Consider the following 18,941-nt stretch of genomic DNA (forward strand, 5'->3'; position numbering starts at 1 on the left):
TTCTCCCTTCCTCATTTAGTGAGGCAAAATTAATCAAAAAAACTTGTAGAAATAAACAAAACCGTATATATTTATTATCACATTAATATGTATTTTCAGTTGTGCCTCTACTAAAGTACTTGGGAAACCAAGCTCTTTATCTGTCAAGGTTGCTGTTCAGTACTTCATGTTTCACTTGGAATCAGTGATGACATCTCAAGAACATGAAGTATGGTATTTTTCTTCCCATTTTACATGTCCTGATTGTGTCATCATGTAACCTTAACAAGTAAATACAGAAGGAATTAATTTTTGGCGGCTCATTAATTTTAGCACAAACAAGCACAAACAAATATAAAACAAGCTCCTGGGTTTGTTTTTTGCATTAGGATGAGCACACACAGTCTGGAGAAAAAAAAAAAAGTGGGAAGCAGGGAGAGATAATAAAAATAATTAGGGCTTCTAATATGAGGAAGCAAAACACCCTCTGTCTTTAGGCAGAGAGGAGTATTAGAAGCCAGCTGTTGTGATTTCAAAGAGAACACAGAAGTAATACAATCTAACGTATGGCATTCAAGACTATCTGATGACAGTACTTTCAAAAGAATATTTTCAAAAAAGCAGTAGCTGCTCTACTATTTAATGTGCTTCATTACATTCTGCATTAATGAGACTCAGGACAGATTAAAAAGTTCAGGATGCTCAAGGTGAAGTACACCAATTTATTATCTTAAGTAGTGCAGGGAATGTTTAACTCCTTCACAAAAGCTGTATTACTACAATAATACCTAATGTTAATTAGGACTCTGTTGCAAAATTCTGTCTTTGAGAACTGTCTACAGTTGCACAAAAAATAAACTGTCAAAGTAGGATTAGTTGGATGGATGAGAACATTGCACAACCAACCATTTTGACAGAGTGACATTTATAAATTATAAGCTCAAAGCCTTCCTCAGTGTTAAGGGGGACTTTAGTCTTTGCTTAGGCACAAAATAAAAAAAAATTACCACTGGTCTTGGAAAAAAATACATCTACTTGGCTGTTAAGTGATATGATAAACTGTTTCTAAACAGTATAAAATAACTATTAGTGTGAATACTATAATAAAATGAGAGGACAATATGAATTGAAGCCTAATTATAGAGATAAACACTGAATACCTGGGGGGGAAAACCACAGTATTTCAGGTCTTGCTCAGCCTTAGATGCTGGAGACACACAAAACAAACATATCAAGGAAAAAAAACCCTCATAAAAAAAGCAGGTTTTATGCAAATGATTTTAAAACTAGGATTTTGTTTATTTCCTCTTATCTGAAGTGCTCTGAAGAAAGCTTTCTTCACACCTTGCCTCCAAAAAATTTACACTAGTATAACCACATTAGCATATCTAGAGTAGTAAAACTAATTTAATCACTTTGTATGCTGGGATTCTGTTAATTCATTAGAACTAAATTATTCCATATTTGTCCACTCCCTGTTCTTCTTCATTACACTGTTCTACATGCGGAATACATTTGGTAGTTACATTAGCACAGTCCGCTTTAACGTAGGCTGGGATATTTTTAAAGATTAAATGCTTCAAGGTAAGGGGCTAGAGAAAAACTAAAAAAACACCAGAAAACTAAAAAAACACCAGAACAGATTCTGCGACACCAGAATCAAACACATATACAACTCTGATTCTTCCTTAAAACCGGTCATAAGACTTGGTTAGATAAAGAAGCTGCTCTTTAAGGTTTTCAAGATTGACATAGAAAGGAAACAGTAGTGCCTTCTTCAGAGACACAAAACTTAAAACACAGTTCCAATAAATAGGCAATATTTATGTAGCACCCAGATGAATGAGAAGCACTCTACATAAATGTATACTGGTCATTGTCTTCATAAACTAACATAACAAAGGGACCCAAGATACCAATACTGTACTTTTTCCTGTGCAACTGGGCCTGGTGAGCATACAAAACATCGAAGACCTCATGCAGGTGTCAAAATTTTAAGAATGCTTCTCACACAGTGCATTTGGTCTACATCTTTTAAGATAACTGAAAAAAGCACTGAGAATGTCAAGCCACACTAGGAACCCTAGCAACTGTCCTGGTTTCAGCTAGGATAGAGTTAATTTTCTTCTTAGTAGCTGGTACAATGTGTTTTGGATTTAGTGTGAGAATAATGTCCATAACACACTGATGTTTTAGTTGTTGCTAAGTAGCACTTATCCCAAGTTAAGGATTTTTCAGTTTCCTATGCTCTGCCAGCAAGCAGGTGTAACAAGAAGCTGGGAGGGAGCATGGCCAGGACAGCTGACCTGAACTAGCCAAAGGGATAGTCCATACCATAGAACCTCATGCTCTGTATGTAAACTGGGGGGAGTTAGCCAGGAGGCACGGACCGCTGCTCAGGCATTGGTCAGTGGGTGGTGAGCAATTGCATTGTGCATCACTTGTCTTTTCTTGGTGGGTTCTTTGGTTTGGGGTTTTTGGGGGGTGGTGTTGTATTTAAATTTTTTTTTATTTTATTTTATTCCTTTTCATTACAAATATTATTATTATTGTTGTTAGTATTACATTTTATTCTACCTTAGTTATTAAATCAATCTTATCTCAACCCACGAGTTTTACTCCCCCCCCCCCCCCTCCCCAATTCTCCTCCCCGTCCCACTGAAGGGGGTGGGGAGTGAGCAAGCGGTTGCATGGTGCCTAGTTGCTGGCTGGGCTTAAACCACAACCGTAATGTCCAAAAAACAAAAGCTTTCTAAGTAAAGCCATCAAATATTCCAGAGCACTCTAAAGTTTGGCTCCAAGGACTTTAAAGCAGGTTAAGGTCTACCAGTAGAAGAAGGTCCAACCGACTAAGGTCAGTATGCCTACAACAGACTTCAACATCAGCTTTGTGAATGACAGAAAACCTAGGAATTTCAATGAAAACTGGGGAACTGGTTCGCATTCATGAAATACAAAGGAACTACATTAGACTGAATAGTAAAAGAGCCAAAACCAAATTTAAACAACAGTCTGGATTAAAACCTCCCTATTATCTGACTCAGGATAATTCCATTTCAACACCAAGTCAAGCTGAAGTGTAAGACAAGTTAATAATGAATCTACTTTGACACAGATCTGCAACCTGTGAGTGATCATTTCAGATGCAGCTTGCAATATGATGGTTTAGAGGAAGCAGCAGAATCTAAACATGTGTTAAAGATTTTAAAAATTTAAATTCAAATCTCAATTATCCTTCATTAAATTATTCTCATTCAAGAACTGTTTTTCAATCATTCAATAAAGAATCAAGTACCAATCCATTGCCATTATTTATATAATCACAAAATCTCAAAATACTCTACTTACAGCCTTAAAATTAGTATTTAGACCATAGTAAAAATATTCACTACCCTATTTAGGAAACAGATTTAAATTCACATCTAACACCATATGTCTGATGAAGACAGTAGTCAAATGATTACCTTATATAACGTTTCTGATCATGCAATGTTGATGGAGTTTCAAGCAGCTTATCCAACAGAAGTTCTCTTAGAGCTTCAATTCTGGTTTCAACTTCAGCATAATCTAGAAGTAGGGAGAGGAAATAAATCCAGTGTGTGCCTTCAGCAGCGGTATGAACTGAAAATTATGCTATTTTTCTAGGACACCAGACTCTTCTGGAGTTAATGTGGAAATCAATATAACTCATTTTATAACAAGCCACATCTGAAAATTTTGTATACAACAGTTCTACAAAAACAGAAAATTGGACTTTGAAGTCTTTCCAACAACATGCCAGTGAGAGATACCCAAAGTCATATTTTAAGTACTGTAACTCTTATGTCCAGTAATACCAAGCCTTAATAAATAAAATTGGCTGTGATTTCACATTTTGTAATATTTACCTCACTCAAAAAACTTGCCAGAAATATTGCTTAGAGTAATTGGTTCCTATAAATCCATAATTTTAATGGATTAAAATCCATATAAAAGCCACATAAAGCTCTTTAGACTACTATGTGCTTTTAAGTCTTTAAGTTAAAAAAAGAAAAAGAAGCAAATAACAGAACCCATATCTTACATTTTTTGAATACCTGAACCTCCGTCTTTCCAAAGAGTGACTTGGCTTTTTCGTAGTCATTAATAACCACATCATAATCTCCCTTAAAAAAACCAAAAAACAAAACCCAAACATTTATATTTGTCAATAAAAAGTTAACAGGCTAATTTCAGCAAACAGAAAAGTATTTTTAAAGGATTATACCTTCTGGATATTTCTTTCAATATTCAAGGGAAGGTTGAAAAGAAATTTAAAACGCTGAAGGACATTAAGCGCGTTTCTCGTTGAATCAGCTTTGTCCTTGCGACCCAGCACTTCTTGGAATAAGGTATCTGCTGTGTTACTGGCTCCTATTTAAAAAGGATGAAAATAAGAAAAAGTGGAGTAAGTAATCAGTTCAAATGACATTAGATTTTCCTCATTTTAATGAGTCATTCAAGTTTTTTTAGAGCAAGTGAGTAATTATTGCTAAATTTTTATACTTCTTTTGTTCAACTGTGTTAACATTTTACAACTGATGAAATACTATTTCAAAGTGAACCACTTAGCATTTTAATGTGGTAAGACCCCTGTGCAATTAAAAACAATCACTCTTTCCTATTTCAAATGCTTAACTTTGTTGCAGATATTTTATAGTTTGCTTTGGCTCCAGGTCTACATTTTACAACTAAATTATGCATCTCAGGGTATGGAAAGTCATAGCAAGTTTTCTTTTTAGAAAAGTGTAATTTCATTATGTTAATTAATGGCATAGCTTTAAGAGTTATCACTGGGTTTTGCAAACAATTTTTTTGTGTTTTCAAATTAAGTCTTGAAAATTATTAACAAAATTTGATATTTAAGCAAGTCACTTCAAAGTACCAAAGATTAAGTCAGAGACAATGGCATGACTGAAAGAAGTTTAACTAGCTGGTCACTGTAACAGAATTAATACAAATTGTCTTCACATTGCATTAATAGTCTTACTGGCTTCATCACATACAGGATCAAGCCTTGGTCAACAATTTCATGCAATTAAGTTTCTATACTATCTGTCAATATTCTTCAATAAATACATTAAATATAGCCTTAAAACCTTTTCTATCCAGAGTAAAAAGCATTCTATTTTGTAACAAGGATTATTTCCCAACACAGAATAACAGAATTTCATTTATAGTAGGGAAGATTTACATTGCATGTGAATATTTGCATTTTTCAACTCAAGACGTATTTTTAATTAAAAAAAAAAAAGTGGAACTGTTTTAGCCTTTTTGATCGTTGCATGTAGAAGTTTCTACATTATCTGGTCTAGTGACTATACTTTAAGCAAAGATGAAAAAAATTACATCAGTCTCGCTGGGTGGCTTGCATGCCATTTTCTCTAGTCAACACTGTGGGTGGCCTGCTCATGTTAAAAGTAGTCTTTGTAAAATAATTGCTATATCTAAATAATGTTTAAACTTTGTTGAAATTTTGAAGCCTTGATGTAAAAAAAGTTTTGTCAGGATAGCTATTTCTACTGCATACTATTTAGCATAGAATACTTTAATCCATTAAGGAGAAATGCACAATGAAAAGAGCTAGCTGGACATTTAAATACAGACCACTGATAAAGTATGATTTTTCTCCTGAGGTTATAATAAATGCTTGTTTTGTAAATCTTTCTAGTAACATTTGTTTTGTTTGAATTCATATGTTTCTTGTCCATTCTTTTAACAGCCAAGAAGCAATGTACTATATCTAGGAATTAAAGTTCTATTCACAAAGCATTTTTAATTCAATGCAAATGTTTTCAAAAAGTAATTGACAACTGCAGGAAGAACACAGTGATTTCTGTCTTTAGTTTAAAACTACATGCCTTCATCTCTTTTTGAATTAATTTGCTGTAGAAATCTTCAATTCAAGTAAATTACTTTTTTTTCTATGGGCACTTTTTCTGTTTTACATAGAAATTGAAATATATCAAGTTACTTATTAGTGTCTTAATGAAATTAAATAATTCATGCAAAACAGGTCTGTCTTTTTAGACATAAAAATATTGTAAAATTTATTGCCTTCTCACCCCTCCAAATCCTTTTTATATTAACAATCTTTATCTCTTGATTAACGATGAATAATCAAAACCTAAATAATCCATGGATAAAGATTCAGGTCCTATATTGACTAATTATAATTTCAAAATAGATTATTCATCTACTGTGTGCAGATTTTTTAACTTCAAAATAAAGTGCTAGTTATCTAACAGTTGTCTTTCACAGAGACTGACAAAAACACCACATAATGGAATTCGATTGACTCCTTTAAGATGCAGCTCCTCATGAAATTCATTATAGCACACCATGTTTTTATAAATATATATTTAATAGCTTGTTTAGCAATTAAGTTTAGCAATTTTGCAACGCCTCCAACATTTATAATTCCGCCTATAACACCAAATTGTGCTTCTACTATTCCATGCCATTTCAATCCAATAATTTGGCACGCTCTTAACGTACATTCAGATGCTGTGGAAAACATCCTTATTCTTAGGAGTTTGTAATCAAGCTCACACCACCATTTTTCTCTCAAAATATGCACCTACAAGTCCATAAAATGTGAAATTTGACTAAAGATTTGAAGTAATTTTTGAAAGCAGGCCCTGTTACTCATGGATTATGGAAGCTTTTCAACGGTCAGACAAGAAACAAAGCTTTGATCCTAAACCACTTTGCATAATATTATTTACTCTTTTTAAACCGTTGTATTCTTACTTCCCTGCCTCCCACCCATCATGACTTGCAAAGTATCAGGAGGAAAAGCAGCCAATTCTTTTCACAGCAGAGCCAAACTTAATACCACTCTGAAGTGCCTGGCACAAGCTCCTCTACAGATTCAGCTTGAAAAAGACAGTCTTCATTATCTGCATACAGATTTCAGCCACCATTTATCAAATGAAACAGCAATTATATATTATATATATACTATATATAACTATATATATATCTATATATAGATTTGTCTCACAGTACTGTGTGTAGGAAAATGTCACAGACCTAAATTTTTGCTTTTTTATTTAAAACCTGTCACACAATTTTGTCAAATGGAAAGTGCTCTCCAAGGAATCTGTGCTTGGTGCATGACATAGATAAATACAGAGCACAGAGCACTGAGGATTACACTGGCAAATTTCAGCAAATGCTTTTTTCTCCTGCCGTATATGTATCAAATATTCTGCACACATAGACACACACTATAGTCTTTATATAGTGTGTGTGAGTTTTTTGAAGGTTTCTTTGGTTGGGTTTTTTTGGTGATTTTTGGTTTTGGCGGTTTTTTGCATTCCAGGCAACAAGATGAGGGAATAACAATGTTCAAACTACACCTTTATTGTGAGCATTAATGAATTTCTACTGAAAAGAGCTGGAGCTGTTCACAAAACCCCCTGCTTTCTTTGTGCTCCCCACACAAACACACATACAGTCACTGCTTTCTTCATACAAGACAAGAAAAACAGTGAACTTCCATGTCACTTTCTTGATTTCATAAAACACACTCAGAATTTCCAACACTGAGTCAGCTATCTGCATGTCATTACTGCTTATTGATACAGCACTAAGGGAAACATCCCTTCCTCCGTGAAAAAAATCACAATGAAACAAAGTAAAATTATCTTGGCAGAAGTCCCAGAATTAAAAAAAAGTAACTTTTTTGATCTGATGAAACACATACCAAACTGCAGTAAATTCAAGCCATCTCTCTCGATGCAACCTTACAGCTAATACAGAGAAACAGAAGAGTACTGACAGCTTTTCCAAGTTTCTAAAAAGAATGCTAATTCCAAGTAGTCTAAATGGCAGCACATTAAGTGAAGAAGATTCTGTTAATTGACCTTGTTATATTGCAAACAGCTTGTTATTTGGGTTTTTTTTTCTTCCTCTCTTGCTCCAAGTTCTTACAATCCTGGTATTTAGCTTCACTCAACCTTCTACAGTTCTGTCTATCCATGTAGCTTCTCTGTTTTCTTTGTCCACTCAAAATTGAGATGCCACCAAAATTCATTTAAAGTAAATGCTTTAGAACATCTTTATTTTGATATTTATTCTCTTTGTTATCACAAACACTGCTGAAAGTCATGGCAAGAGCTGCTACTTTTTTCAAAAGGTGTACTATCACACCCTAAAATCACTACTATCAAACAGGAAAAGGCAAAAGAGACTGTACTGTTTTCTACTTTCTACCATATTCATAGGAAGATATTAAAGCTTGTTAGAAAGTCCAAAGTCCATAAATAGTTGCTGCTGGAAGGACAAAACTTACTGTTCAGTACATTCTCCAGTTTTTGCGTCATGGATCCTTCTACTTTTTCCGTTCCATCCGCTTCCAGTTTTTGATGAATTGCTGGAATAAAGTGTCTAGTTAAAATGCAGAACATTTTAATAGGTGGGAATACACAACATCAAAGTGACACTTTTAAACATTTTTTAAATTAAAAATAAAGTGTTATATTTCTTGTTAGACATAAAAAAAAAATACAAACATGCTTCATGGCAGCAGGATCTAGTGGAAGACAGAGCTTAGAGCCAGACATTGCAGAATTTTAACCATTACTCTGACACAGACTTCCTGTATCTTCTTGAACAAGACAGTAATGCTCAAGGAAAAAGAAAACATGTGGAGACAATAATGCTAATTAGCTATCTTGTAGTACAAGTGTTAATTCAATTTAGTATTTTGAGAAGTATCATTTAAGCATAAAATACTTTTGCTTTGTAAGGTAAAGTTTTTACACTAATCTCACCAAAAAGGAATTACCAACAATTGAAGGGTAGAAAGAGAATTTGGATGACCCCAAAATCGAGAGCTAGAACACTCCCCCACCAGTTGTTTTCATCTATAAAAATGCAGTCTCAAAACACACAATTTAAGAGTATCTTGTAGCAACACACTGCATTAACCATTACACAGAAGCACTGCAATGCTTTTGCTCAAAACAACATGAAAACAGAGGGGAGTTTGCTTTACTTTTTTTTGAAGATGCTATTTTTATCCTGTCCTAAAATGCCAAAAGCCCCAATTCTTGTTTCCATGTGGTATTACTAATGGATATGGAAATGTGTAGTACCAGCATTAATTTGTTGTTTTATTGCAATTTCTTTTTCAGGAGGGGAGAGATTTACCAGCATTGCCTGACTATACCACATCACTCTGGAAATATGAACAGTGAATGGAGCGTAGATGCTCCTTTCTTCTACTTCCCCTCTCTTACACAGCCTTCCTTCCCTCCTCTGTTCAGTACAACCAGCACAAATCAGTGTTTCTTTTTCCTTTTTTTTTTTTTTTAAGGTAGCATTCCTGTATATATGGATACAGTATATATAAAACAATTATTTAAAAATATGATTTTCTTTCAAAATTTTTACTCTGTTAACATACGTAAAATCAGCTCAAACAGCCATCAGTTCCTGTCGCTTTAGATAAAATTAAGGCTTCTAAAAAACCTCCTACTGCTTCCTGCTGGTTCTCAGTAGCATAAAACAAAGCTAAGCTACCCTTGAAAACAGTGATGCTCAGTGCTCTGAAGAAAGTGAGTAACAATGTATTTTAGTTCAAAACAGAAATACAGTTTTGAAACCAGTCTCCCAATTGTCCCAGCTTATCTTGCTGAGATTTGCATGGCAGAGCAACCCGAGTCCCTCAAGTGGATTCTTTTAAGATGGAAAAAAACTATAAGATGCACTCCATGTGTATACCTAATGTGCTTCAGGAGATACCTAGAATTCAATCCACTGGGTGATACTCAAGCTAGTCTAAATTACCACCCCAAACTGCATATAACATACACCTAGAGATGTCATCACCAACTGGTTTCCTCTACAATGCCATCCCTACTTGCCCATGCTACATAGATGCAAATTAAGAACAAGCAAACGAGGACAGAAACTATTTTTAGTAAGGCAGCCCTGTGGCCTCGGTCCTACTGTAAGCAGTGAGAGAGGGTGGCTATTCTGAAACAGGACCAGCCTCCTTCAAAGGAAGGATTTTCATTTGGGGGGGGTGGGGGTGTTAAAACAAAACAAAACCAAAAAAAAAAAAAAAAAAAGAGAGAGAGAAAATTCCATTATTCTCAAACATCTACATTTGACCCTTCAATCCCTTGATCCTACACAAAGAATTTCAGGAAGCTTTGCTTTCTTCAAAATGCAAGAGCATCTCTATTTTTATCAGTCATTAGATTTATTTTTTTTCCTCCTCTAATTTAGGACACCATATTTCTTAAGACAATCAACACTTAAATGAAATAAACTAAAACTAATAGATTCTTGCATATTTTAAGGAACAGAGGTCTACCTTAAAAAGATGGTGTATTATTAACTGTAGCACATATTTCATATATGACATGAATACCACTTGCCTACAAGAATACCTCTACAATTTTATAACAAAACCATTAAAGGTTCTAATGGTATTATTCCATTTATATACATCAGTTCTGGTCAGGGGCAGCCAATTACAGTCCTGCAATTAATGTTATATACTGAAAGGCAAGTTCATCAGAACAGCAACCACAACATAAACAGATATTTTAAAACCAAATGTTGCAAGTACTATTGGAACTGCATCAAACTGTAATGATTTTAATTTACTTATTTTGAAATCATTCTATAAAGCATATTTTTGAAAGATACTTTCTAAATGGATCTGGATAAAAACCCCTAAGCTTTATGCTGCCTCAGATTTTTAAAATTTAGTATTTTGGAACCATTAATTGCTGACCAATTAACTGTCATGTTACTCCTGAAGGGGACACACCTAAGAATTTTCAAAACTGAACTGTAACATCTAAACCTCTATCAAAGCACATATATTGGCAACAAAAGGTAAAACATGATGACGACTTCCTTTAATGTACAGAACAAGAAGTTTTGAAAGAGCATAATTTACCATGTTAGCACTTTAAAAAAACTACAGTTCATGACATTTTTTGATTCTGAAGGCAGCTTCTTTAGAAACTGTATACTGCTCATTAACCAGTTCCTGAAAGTTTTAAAACACATCTTCTCCAAAGTAGTTCTCCTTCTCATCTCCTTTAGATAAGGATATACAATAGCAATATTATTCCCTCCTCTTCCTTTTAGAGGACAGAAGATAACATTTTCACACTGGTAGCATTTAAAGTTAGTGGCTTGGCATAAAGTATTTTAAATTCTTAGTTTGAAAATAGTGGTGTTGGAAACCCTGAAAGAATGATCCCATTAAGCCAATTCATAGCTGTGTTCAGACAGAGAAAAAACTGTCAATGGAGCAAAAAACCAAACCAAACCAAAACAAAAAAAAACCCCAAAACCCAAGGTATTAAGTTGTAGAAAGGTGGAAAGCACTGTGGAGTACAGGTAAAGGCATATTAAGCATATGTAACTGGTAGCGTAAACCAAAAGGTATTTTTGGATGTATTGGGTTTGCATGGCAAGGTTTTGGTAGAGGGGAGTTGCAGGGGTGGCTTCTGTGAGAAGCTGCTGGAAGCTTCCCCTGTGTCTGACAGAGCCAATGCCAGCCAGCTCCAAGACAGACCTGCCACTGGCCAAGGCCAAGCCCATCAGTGATGGTGGTAGCACCTCTGGGATAACGTATTTAAGAAGGGGAAAAAAAGCTGCACATCAGAAACTGCAGCCAGAGAGAGGAGTGAGAACATGTGAGAGAAACAACCCTGCAGACCCCCAGGTCAGTTCAGAATGAGGGGGAGGAGGTGCTCCAGGTGCTGGAGCAGAGATTCCCCTGCAGCCCGTGGGGAAAGACCATGGTGAGGCAGGCTGTCCCCCTGCAGCCCATGGAGGTCCACGGTGGAGCAGATATCCACCTGCAGCCCATGGAGGACCCCACACCAGAGCAGGTGGGTGCCCGAAGGAGGCTGTGACCCCGTGCAAAGCCCACGCTGGAGCAGGCTCCTGGCAGGACCTGCGGATCTGTGGAGAGAGGAGCCCACGCTGGAGTAGGTTTTCTGACAGGACTTGTGACCCCGTGGGGAACCCACGCTGGAGCAGTGTGCTCCTGAAGGACTGCAGCCCATGGAAGGGACCCACGCTGGAGCAGTTAGTGAAGAACTGCAGCCTGTGGGAAGGACCCACGTTGGAGAAGTTTGTGAAGGACTGTCTCTCGTGGAAGGGACTCCACGCTAGAGCAGGGGAAGAGTGAGGAGTCCTCCCCCTGAGGAGGAAGGAGCAGCAGAGACAATGTGTGACAAACTGACCCCAACCCCCATTCCCCGTCCCCCTGCGCTGCTGTGAGGGATAGGTAGAAGAGTTGGGAGTGAAGTTGAGCCTGGGAAGAAGGGAGGGGTGAGGGGAAGGTGGTTTATATTTGGTCTTATTTGTCATTAACCTACTCTGATTTGATTGGTAATAAATTAAACTAATTTCCCCAAGTTGAGCCTGTTTTGCCCGTGACAGTAATTGGCAAGTGATCTCTCCCTGTCCTTACCTCGACCCACAAGCCTTTTGTTATATTTTCTCCCCTCTGTCCAGCTGAGGTGGGAAATGATAGAGCAGCTTCAGTGGGCACCTGGAGATCAGCCAGGGTCAACCCACCACACTGGACCACTGTCTGAAGTAAGGTATTTTAGGACATACTGAAAAAGTGTAGACCTACCTAAATTACTCTGTGTACACACAGTACAATTTGTTACATTTCCTTCTACATGTTTAATGTGACAATTTCTTTGTGTGCTGAAGCTATTTTTACACATTACATTCAGGTTTAGCAATAAGTGCATTCACGTTTATACCAAAGTTGAGTTACAAAAAAAAGTTTTAAGTTTTCATAGTGAAAAATGTTACAAAAAATGCTTTATCAGAAAGCCTAAGCTTACTTTGTTTGCATCAACTGATTTTTAAAAAGCTAAGTACACGTCCCTTCCATGGGGACCAGGCAAAAAGTCTCTGAGTTAGAAGTTTAGACAAGCAAAACTACATGCAGTCAAGAAAAATACCTGTAGACCTAATCTGATTGGAAGGAATCAATAGATACTGAAGTTACTCTTATCTTAGAGTACTAAACCCATGTAACAGTGGGATGGTGCTGTTTGGGACAATCCCCATTCTCTTGCACCCACATGCTTTCTTTTTCTGGATCTAGCAATCACACAGCTGCAGGGCAGCCTTAGTGAGATGATTTGGTGGAAAACTCAGTAAGTAAGAGACTATTCTTTATTGATCAGTGAGCTTGTCTAAACCTTGCCCCAGCTGCACCACTGCGATATAAGGGAAGAGGAAGGAGCACACAGCCAAGGGGAGGTGGAAAGCCAGCCTACACCTCTCTCAGTAGCCAGCAGTTAGGACTACCTTCAAATGCCATTTCATACCCTCAGCTCATCACTGGCTGCAGTAAAAAGAGCAAGGAGAAAATTTTAGGTCTTTGAAGGCCTGAAGTAAAGGATGGATAGGATTTTTTTTCTTGAATTGCCAGTTACCCTGGACTTACCCAATACAAACTATACAAGTTGGAACAGCAGTTGAAAACCTAGGAGAGCCTGTTTACCGTTTTTGAGGATCTGTACTGTAAGAAGCATACAATAAATAAAGATGAGGAGAGGCTAGGTCTCAATGCTTCAAGTAAGGCCAGAAAATTAACTGTATTTTGTACCATCTTTGCCAACAAGTATTCAAGTTTCCCAGCTAAGTCAGAATACTTAAAGGCTTGCAAACTTCAGAGCTGCAGTGAGATATTAACTAATAATAGTGAAAAGACTAAGTTTAGAGCTCACAATCACTAAACTGTGACTAAATACTTCAGAATTGGTTATTTTTGGTCAAATCACATGCAAAGTTCAATCTGGCAAACAAGCCATAGTACAGGCCTTGTAGTAAAATAAACTGCAATTAATTCATTGCTGCTCATGTTGAAAACACTTTTATTTAATCTAAGGAAGGATATGGTTTTTCTACTTGGCAACCATAAATCTAATAAATTAAACCACACTTGCCAGGGTCATGCAGTTTTTGACTTGCAAATTTCATTCTTTATTTTCTCATTAGACATTTTTAAAACATACTTTGAGATAGGCACCAAAGGTGGTATTCTCAAAAATTCCTCAGCCTAACTCAGCGCAAAGCAACATAGATGCAAGTTTTCTACCATTTTCTCATTAAAAGATGGCTAGAAATGCATTTTGTATATCTGAAAATCTTGCCCATTTCCACAGAAGTATGGTTAAAGGGAAGAAGAATTAAAAAAGAAAAAAAAAAAAAAAAAAAAGAGGTACCTGAAATGAATTAAACCCTTTTAGTCAGATGCAGAAAATAAGAGGGGAAAAAAAATACAAAAAAGGAAAGACTGACTGAAAGTATTTATGAAGTTCTTATGTGGTAACTATAAAGAACTTGGCACCAAAGCACAGTAATGGAGGGATGAAGAACACATGTTAACATGCCGCAAGGATTCACACCAACACATGAATAAAAATGCCTTTTGTTTCTTTTATCGGAAGATTAACGATTTTCTGTAATTTGAACAAAACATAAGGGGGCTACTGATGAGGACAGCACCCCTATGTAGGGTAAAAATTCTTCTGAATGGATTCAACAGGAGTGCATAGCTATATATAATGAGTAAAGAGATACATAAAGACAGCATGTCATGAACAGAGTTAGTAATACATTACACCATGAAAACCTAAACACACCTGAAGTTTGTTTACTATGGCCATTAGTAAATACTGCTAATTTTTTTTTTGTTTGGTTTGGTTTGGTGTGTGTCCCCCCCCAAAGATTTCTAGGTATTTTTTGCAAATCGCATGGCAAACTTGGCTTTATTTTGGTAAACATTGCTAATCCAAGCAAAAATTACAAAATACTGAAGTAAATGTACTATTGCCTTTAATTGCGTTTTTGTGGTTTTTTTCTCTACCATTTACTTTTTCAAGTCTGTTTACCCAATACAGTGGCAAAAATCAAAGATAATGGACAGATTTAAAATGATTTAAAAAAAAAAATTGAAGTACAATGCTAGGAGGGGAGGTTTTATGGAAATAAGAGACGAAAAATTGTAGTCTAACAACATTGTGAGGCCCGAGAACTTCGTTCTCACACAGGTTTATATTTAAGCAAGTGTGATATTTCTGGGTAAATATCTCAGAAATAGATGGGAAAACATGATTTATTATTCTGCTTATGGATCCACTAAAAATTCCAGGACTGGACCCAGGCCTTTGCCAGGATACTTCAGAATTTTAGAGTATGGGAAGTGCTATTCTCTTTTTACTGACACAGTGCTAACCTTCTGGATCTATGAAAGCTAATGGTAGAAATAAAAGTATCTTTTAAATGTTGCATGTATTTTAAAAGTAGTATGGAAGTTAAAATGGAACAATGTAACATAAAATTAAGCTGGCTTGTAGGTCAAGTCTGGCTCAAAGTTAATTGTAGGTAATTTTTTTGCAATGAACTGCAGTCCTTGCTATTGGAAGACTGCAATTGCAAACCTGATCTTTTTGATGCTTTATTATTTTTCAAATGCAAGCAAAAAATATTAACTTAACCTGAATAAACACAAATTCATAAAAAATGACAGCCACAGTAGCTAAAAGCTGCCATAACTGCATCCATTTGGAGAAATTCTGCTAGTAATTAGCTTACATCTCTAAAACAATTACTGATTTAAAAAAATATATATGAGCAGTTAGCATAAAACCAGGTACAGGCACGGGCACAGAATTTTCATGATGGACCAAGACAACTGCCCTTTCACACTTTTTCAAATCAGACCACCTCTTGTTTGAAACAAAAAACACCCTCCAGACAATGCTATGCTAGAACCTGCATGAAAGGAAAGTTTGAGGCTTTTATCAATCATGATCACATAACTTGCTTTTGGGGTTTTTTTTGGTTGTTTTTTTTTTTGAGTTGCATTAAGATAATAATTGGTCTGTTACAGAAATTGATCATAGGCATTGCATGAAGATGCAGCAGCCACCTGAGACTAAACTACCTACCACCACTTACATACTTTACTGGCACTCCTTTGTCAGGTCATCTCTCTCTCAGCATACATTGCTCATTGCAATGTTCCCTTTGTTATCTAGCACTGCAAGATCAGAACACAAGTTTTCAACAAGCATGCCTATTTTTTCATTGTGCATACATGAGAAGGCCCATAAACGTAAGGACAAAATATGTAGCAATGATAGTGCAATTGCTTCACATTCAGCTTTTGTCTATAAGTGTAGCACAGATAACTCAAGCCTTCCGACATGAGCATCCACTTGGAAAGCTAGACAGCGAGCTTAGAGCACATTAGCTATTGCTTCATGACTACTTGTAGGCATGATCTTAATTCTTAAACTGAAATAATCTAACTTGCATCTACTGTGGGGCACCTACATGCATGTAAACTGTTAATCTGAAGTAACCGATATGCTGTTAGATACATGCCCGATATGTGCAGCATCTTTGTTTATCCTTGCCAGCTTGTTTCCATGGCCCTTGTTCTTTCTTAGCCTCTATGAATTACCATATTGGAAATTACTAGCTATAATAGCAGGCTGTTCTTACCCTGCAAAGACTATATTCTATCGCTTGAAGTGGCATGAGGAGGATAACATTGACACACACCACACAGAGCATTCAGCACAGAGCTACTCTAGCCATTTCAAGTCAGCTGCATAACATTTAGGTAATAATCATATGTCTGAATTTGATTTACCCAAATCCATGTTTAATAAAAATTCATACTATTTGGGAAAATGTGTATGAGACTGAAGTAAAGCAAAAATGTGAATTAGATATGTTACAAAACAGGAATGTGACAACAGCAAAACCTGGTATAACAGTCTGATGCCGTACTACCTACCAAAACCAGTCATGGAATAGCATTTCATAGGATAAGCAGACAAAAAGACAAGAGAGTGAACTGAGATAAGAGCTAGCGACGTAAAACCACTTCAAAATTGCTCAGTCATCAGTCTATTTTGCGAACAGAACCACTAATGAAAAATTAGCTGTATGTACTCTCTTTAAATTCCAATATGACGTAACTCCTCAAAAGCCAGAAGCAAAGGGACCCTTATATGACAGACAAACATCAGTTTCTCAAATTCCCAGTCTGGCTCAGACTAGAATACAGATCCAGTCGTTTCTTTTGTTTTAGTCTCAGGGAAAATTAATTTAACATAGTGGCAACAGAATATGCTAATTCACACTGAATCAGATCCTGGATCACTGACATGCTCATCCTAGAATGGACCTTAGGGGACGAAGTGTAAAAATATTCTATAGGAAGAAAAAAAAAAATCAGCAAAAAACCACACCAAAAAACCCTCCAGGCACTGACCAGATATAGGATCATTTCAGCCAGGTAAACATTATCCTAGCTTATGTATTAAGCTATTACACAAAAGGCCAACTACAGTCCAAGTTCTCCATCATACTGGCACTCCCATAGGCCACACATCTGAACAGGGGTAGAAAGGGAAAAAAGGAATAGTGCTGTAATAGCCAGCAGTGCTTCTTTTGTATAGATTTTTTTTCTGAAAATCATGTAAGATGTGTTTGTAGTTGTAACTGCACAAGAACTGTTGCCATGGCAAACTAAAGAGTCAAATCTAAATCTCAAATTTGTTCAACATATCCGTGTTTCAAAAGACAACACAGTATCTTCTTTACTTGCTAATATAGATGTCATACTTGCATGTTTTTGCATAATTGAGCAACTGAAGTGGTCATTTCCCTATCTTTTTCCTTTCACCTAAATAAAAAGAAACTCTGCAGCCTAAGGCTCTTTGTAAGAATACTTCTGAAAAAGTATATTCAAAGTAAATTAATTTGCTAAATTTCCAAAGACTTCTGTGTGGGACATGAATTGCTCATGACGATAAAACACAACTTGTCTACAAGCATATAAACAGCAGCCCTTTTAGAAATGCTACTTTCTAGGTTGCAATTAGAATTATGGGAAATAAATCAGCTGAACTCTCTGCTGTTGACAAGTGGGTCAAGTTGAGGTGAACCTAGTTCCCCTCAGCTCAGTTTACAGCTCCCTTCAGCTGATGAAACAAACTTCCTGTTGAACATCTCTGCAGCAAAGTCACTGTCAAACTGTCAGCCATGCTAACGGGCAGAGAGACATGAGGATCTGATAAGGCAATTCTGTTTTCCAAGAAATTAAACCAAACAAGCAAGGGTTCTGGCCTATTTGACCTCTTATTTTCTTAGTGAACAGTTTCTAAATCACAAAATACAAACATCTGGGGATAGCTTTTAATGATTTTTGTTGCTTCCTTGTGAAAATATTAATACTCATTTAAATGTGTAATACAGTCTGACAGCACACTTATGATCAAACTGATCTTACTGATCCCAATTAATGAAAAAAACTGCACCATCATCAGTAATTCAGGGTTTCCCAGATCAAGTTCCTGTATTTGAAACAAACATTGTTAAATGTATATGAGTCAAAGCAGGTATAAACAGATGTGCGACCTGCAGTTTATAAAGCATAACCATTGGGGTTGGAAGATGTGTTCTAGGATATCTGAGGGGAAAATTGAGAGCCTAAATTTTTGCCCATCAACAAAAATCTATCTTCAGAAAATGTATTAGGTTTTAGAAATCTTCCCAAAGGAATCCAAACCAAAATGAGGCAGCTCAGGAAATCTAAATCATATTGGAAGACAGACTAGATGTATTCAGTAACGATTTTCCCTTAAGTCGCTTTTCATCTGTGACAGTTGTATGCTCAGCATCAAATAATGAAAGTTTGCAGAACCAAGGCTATGTCCCTAAGATTTTTTGCTGAAACAATCTTTCAGCTTTCAAAATATAAACTATTCTTCATGTAGCTTTGTTTAAATGCGTACAAATTCTAGTTGAAGATACACAAATTCACCCTTACACATGTAAGAACAGAAAAGCGCCATTATATCAACTTGCACAAACACTGTATAGCACAGTATAATAGGATTTTTAATTTAGTG

The 18,941-nt window shown here is 36.2% G+C and overlaps 1 protein-coding gene across 5 annotated transcripts in view; it reads right to left on the reverse strand.

Annotated features, from left to right (window-relative positions):
* EXOC2 (exocyst complex component 2) overlaps nt 1-18,941 on the reverse strand; it is a 137,904-nt gene that overhangs the window by 78,148 nt on the left and 40,815 nt on the right. For all 5 annotated transcript variants that reach the window (XM_052780272.1, XM_052780279.1, XM_052780296.1 and 2 more), the window contains exons 7-10: nt 8,297-8,377; nt 4,226-4,371; nt 4,043-4,124; nt 3,444-3,546 (exon numbers count right to left, since the gene is read on the reverse strand). In XM_052780272.1, coding sequence (XP_052636232.1) covers nt 3,444-3,546; nt 4,043-4,124; nt 4,226-4,371; nt 8,297-8,377 — 412 coding nt within the window. The remainder of the gene's footprint in view (nt 1-3,443; nt 3,547-4,042; nt 4,125-4,225; nt 4,372-8,296; nt 8,378-18,941) is intronic.

This window comes from Harpia harpyja, chromosome 1 (genome assembly GCF_026419915.1).
Source record: "Harpia harpyja isolate bHarHar1 chromosome 1, bHarHar1 primary haplotype, whole genome shotgun sequence".
NCBI lineage: Eukaryota > Metazoa > Chordata > Aves > Accipitriformes > Accipitridae > Harpia > Harpia harpyja.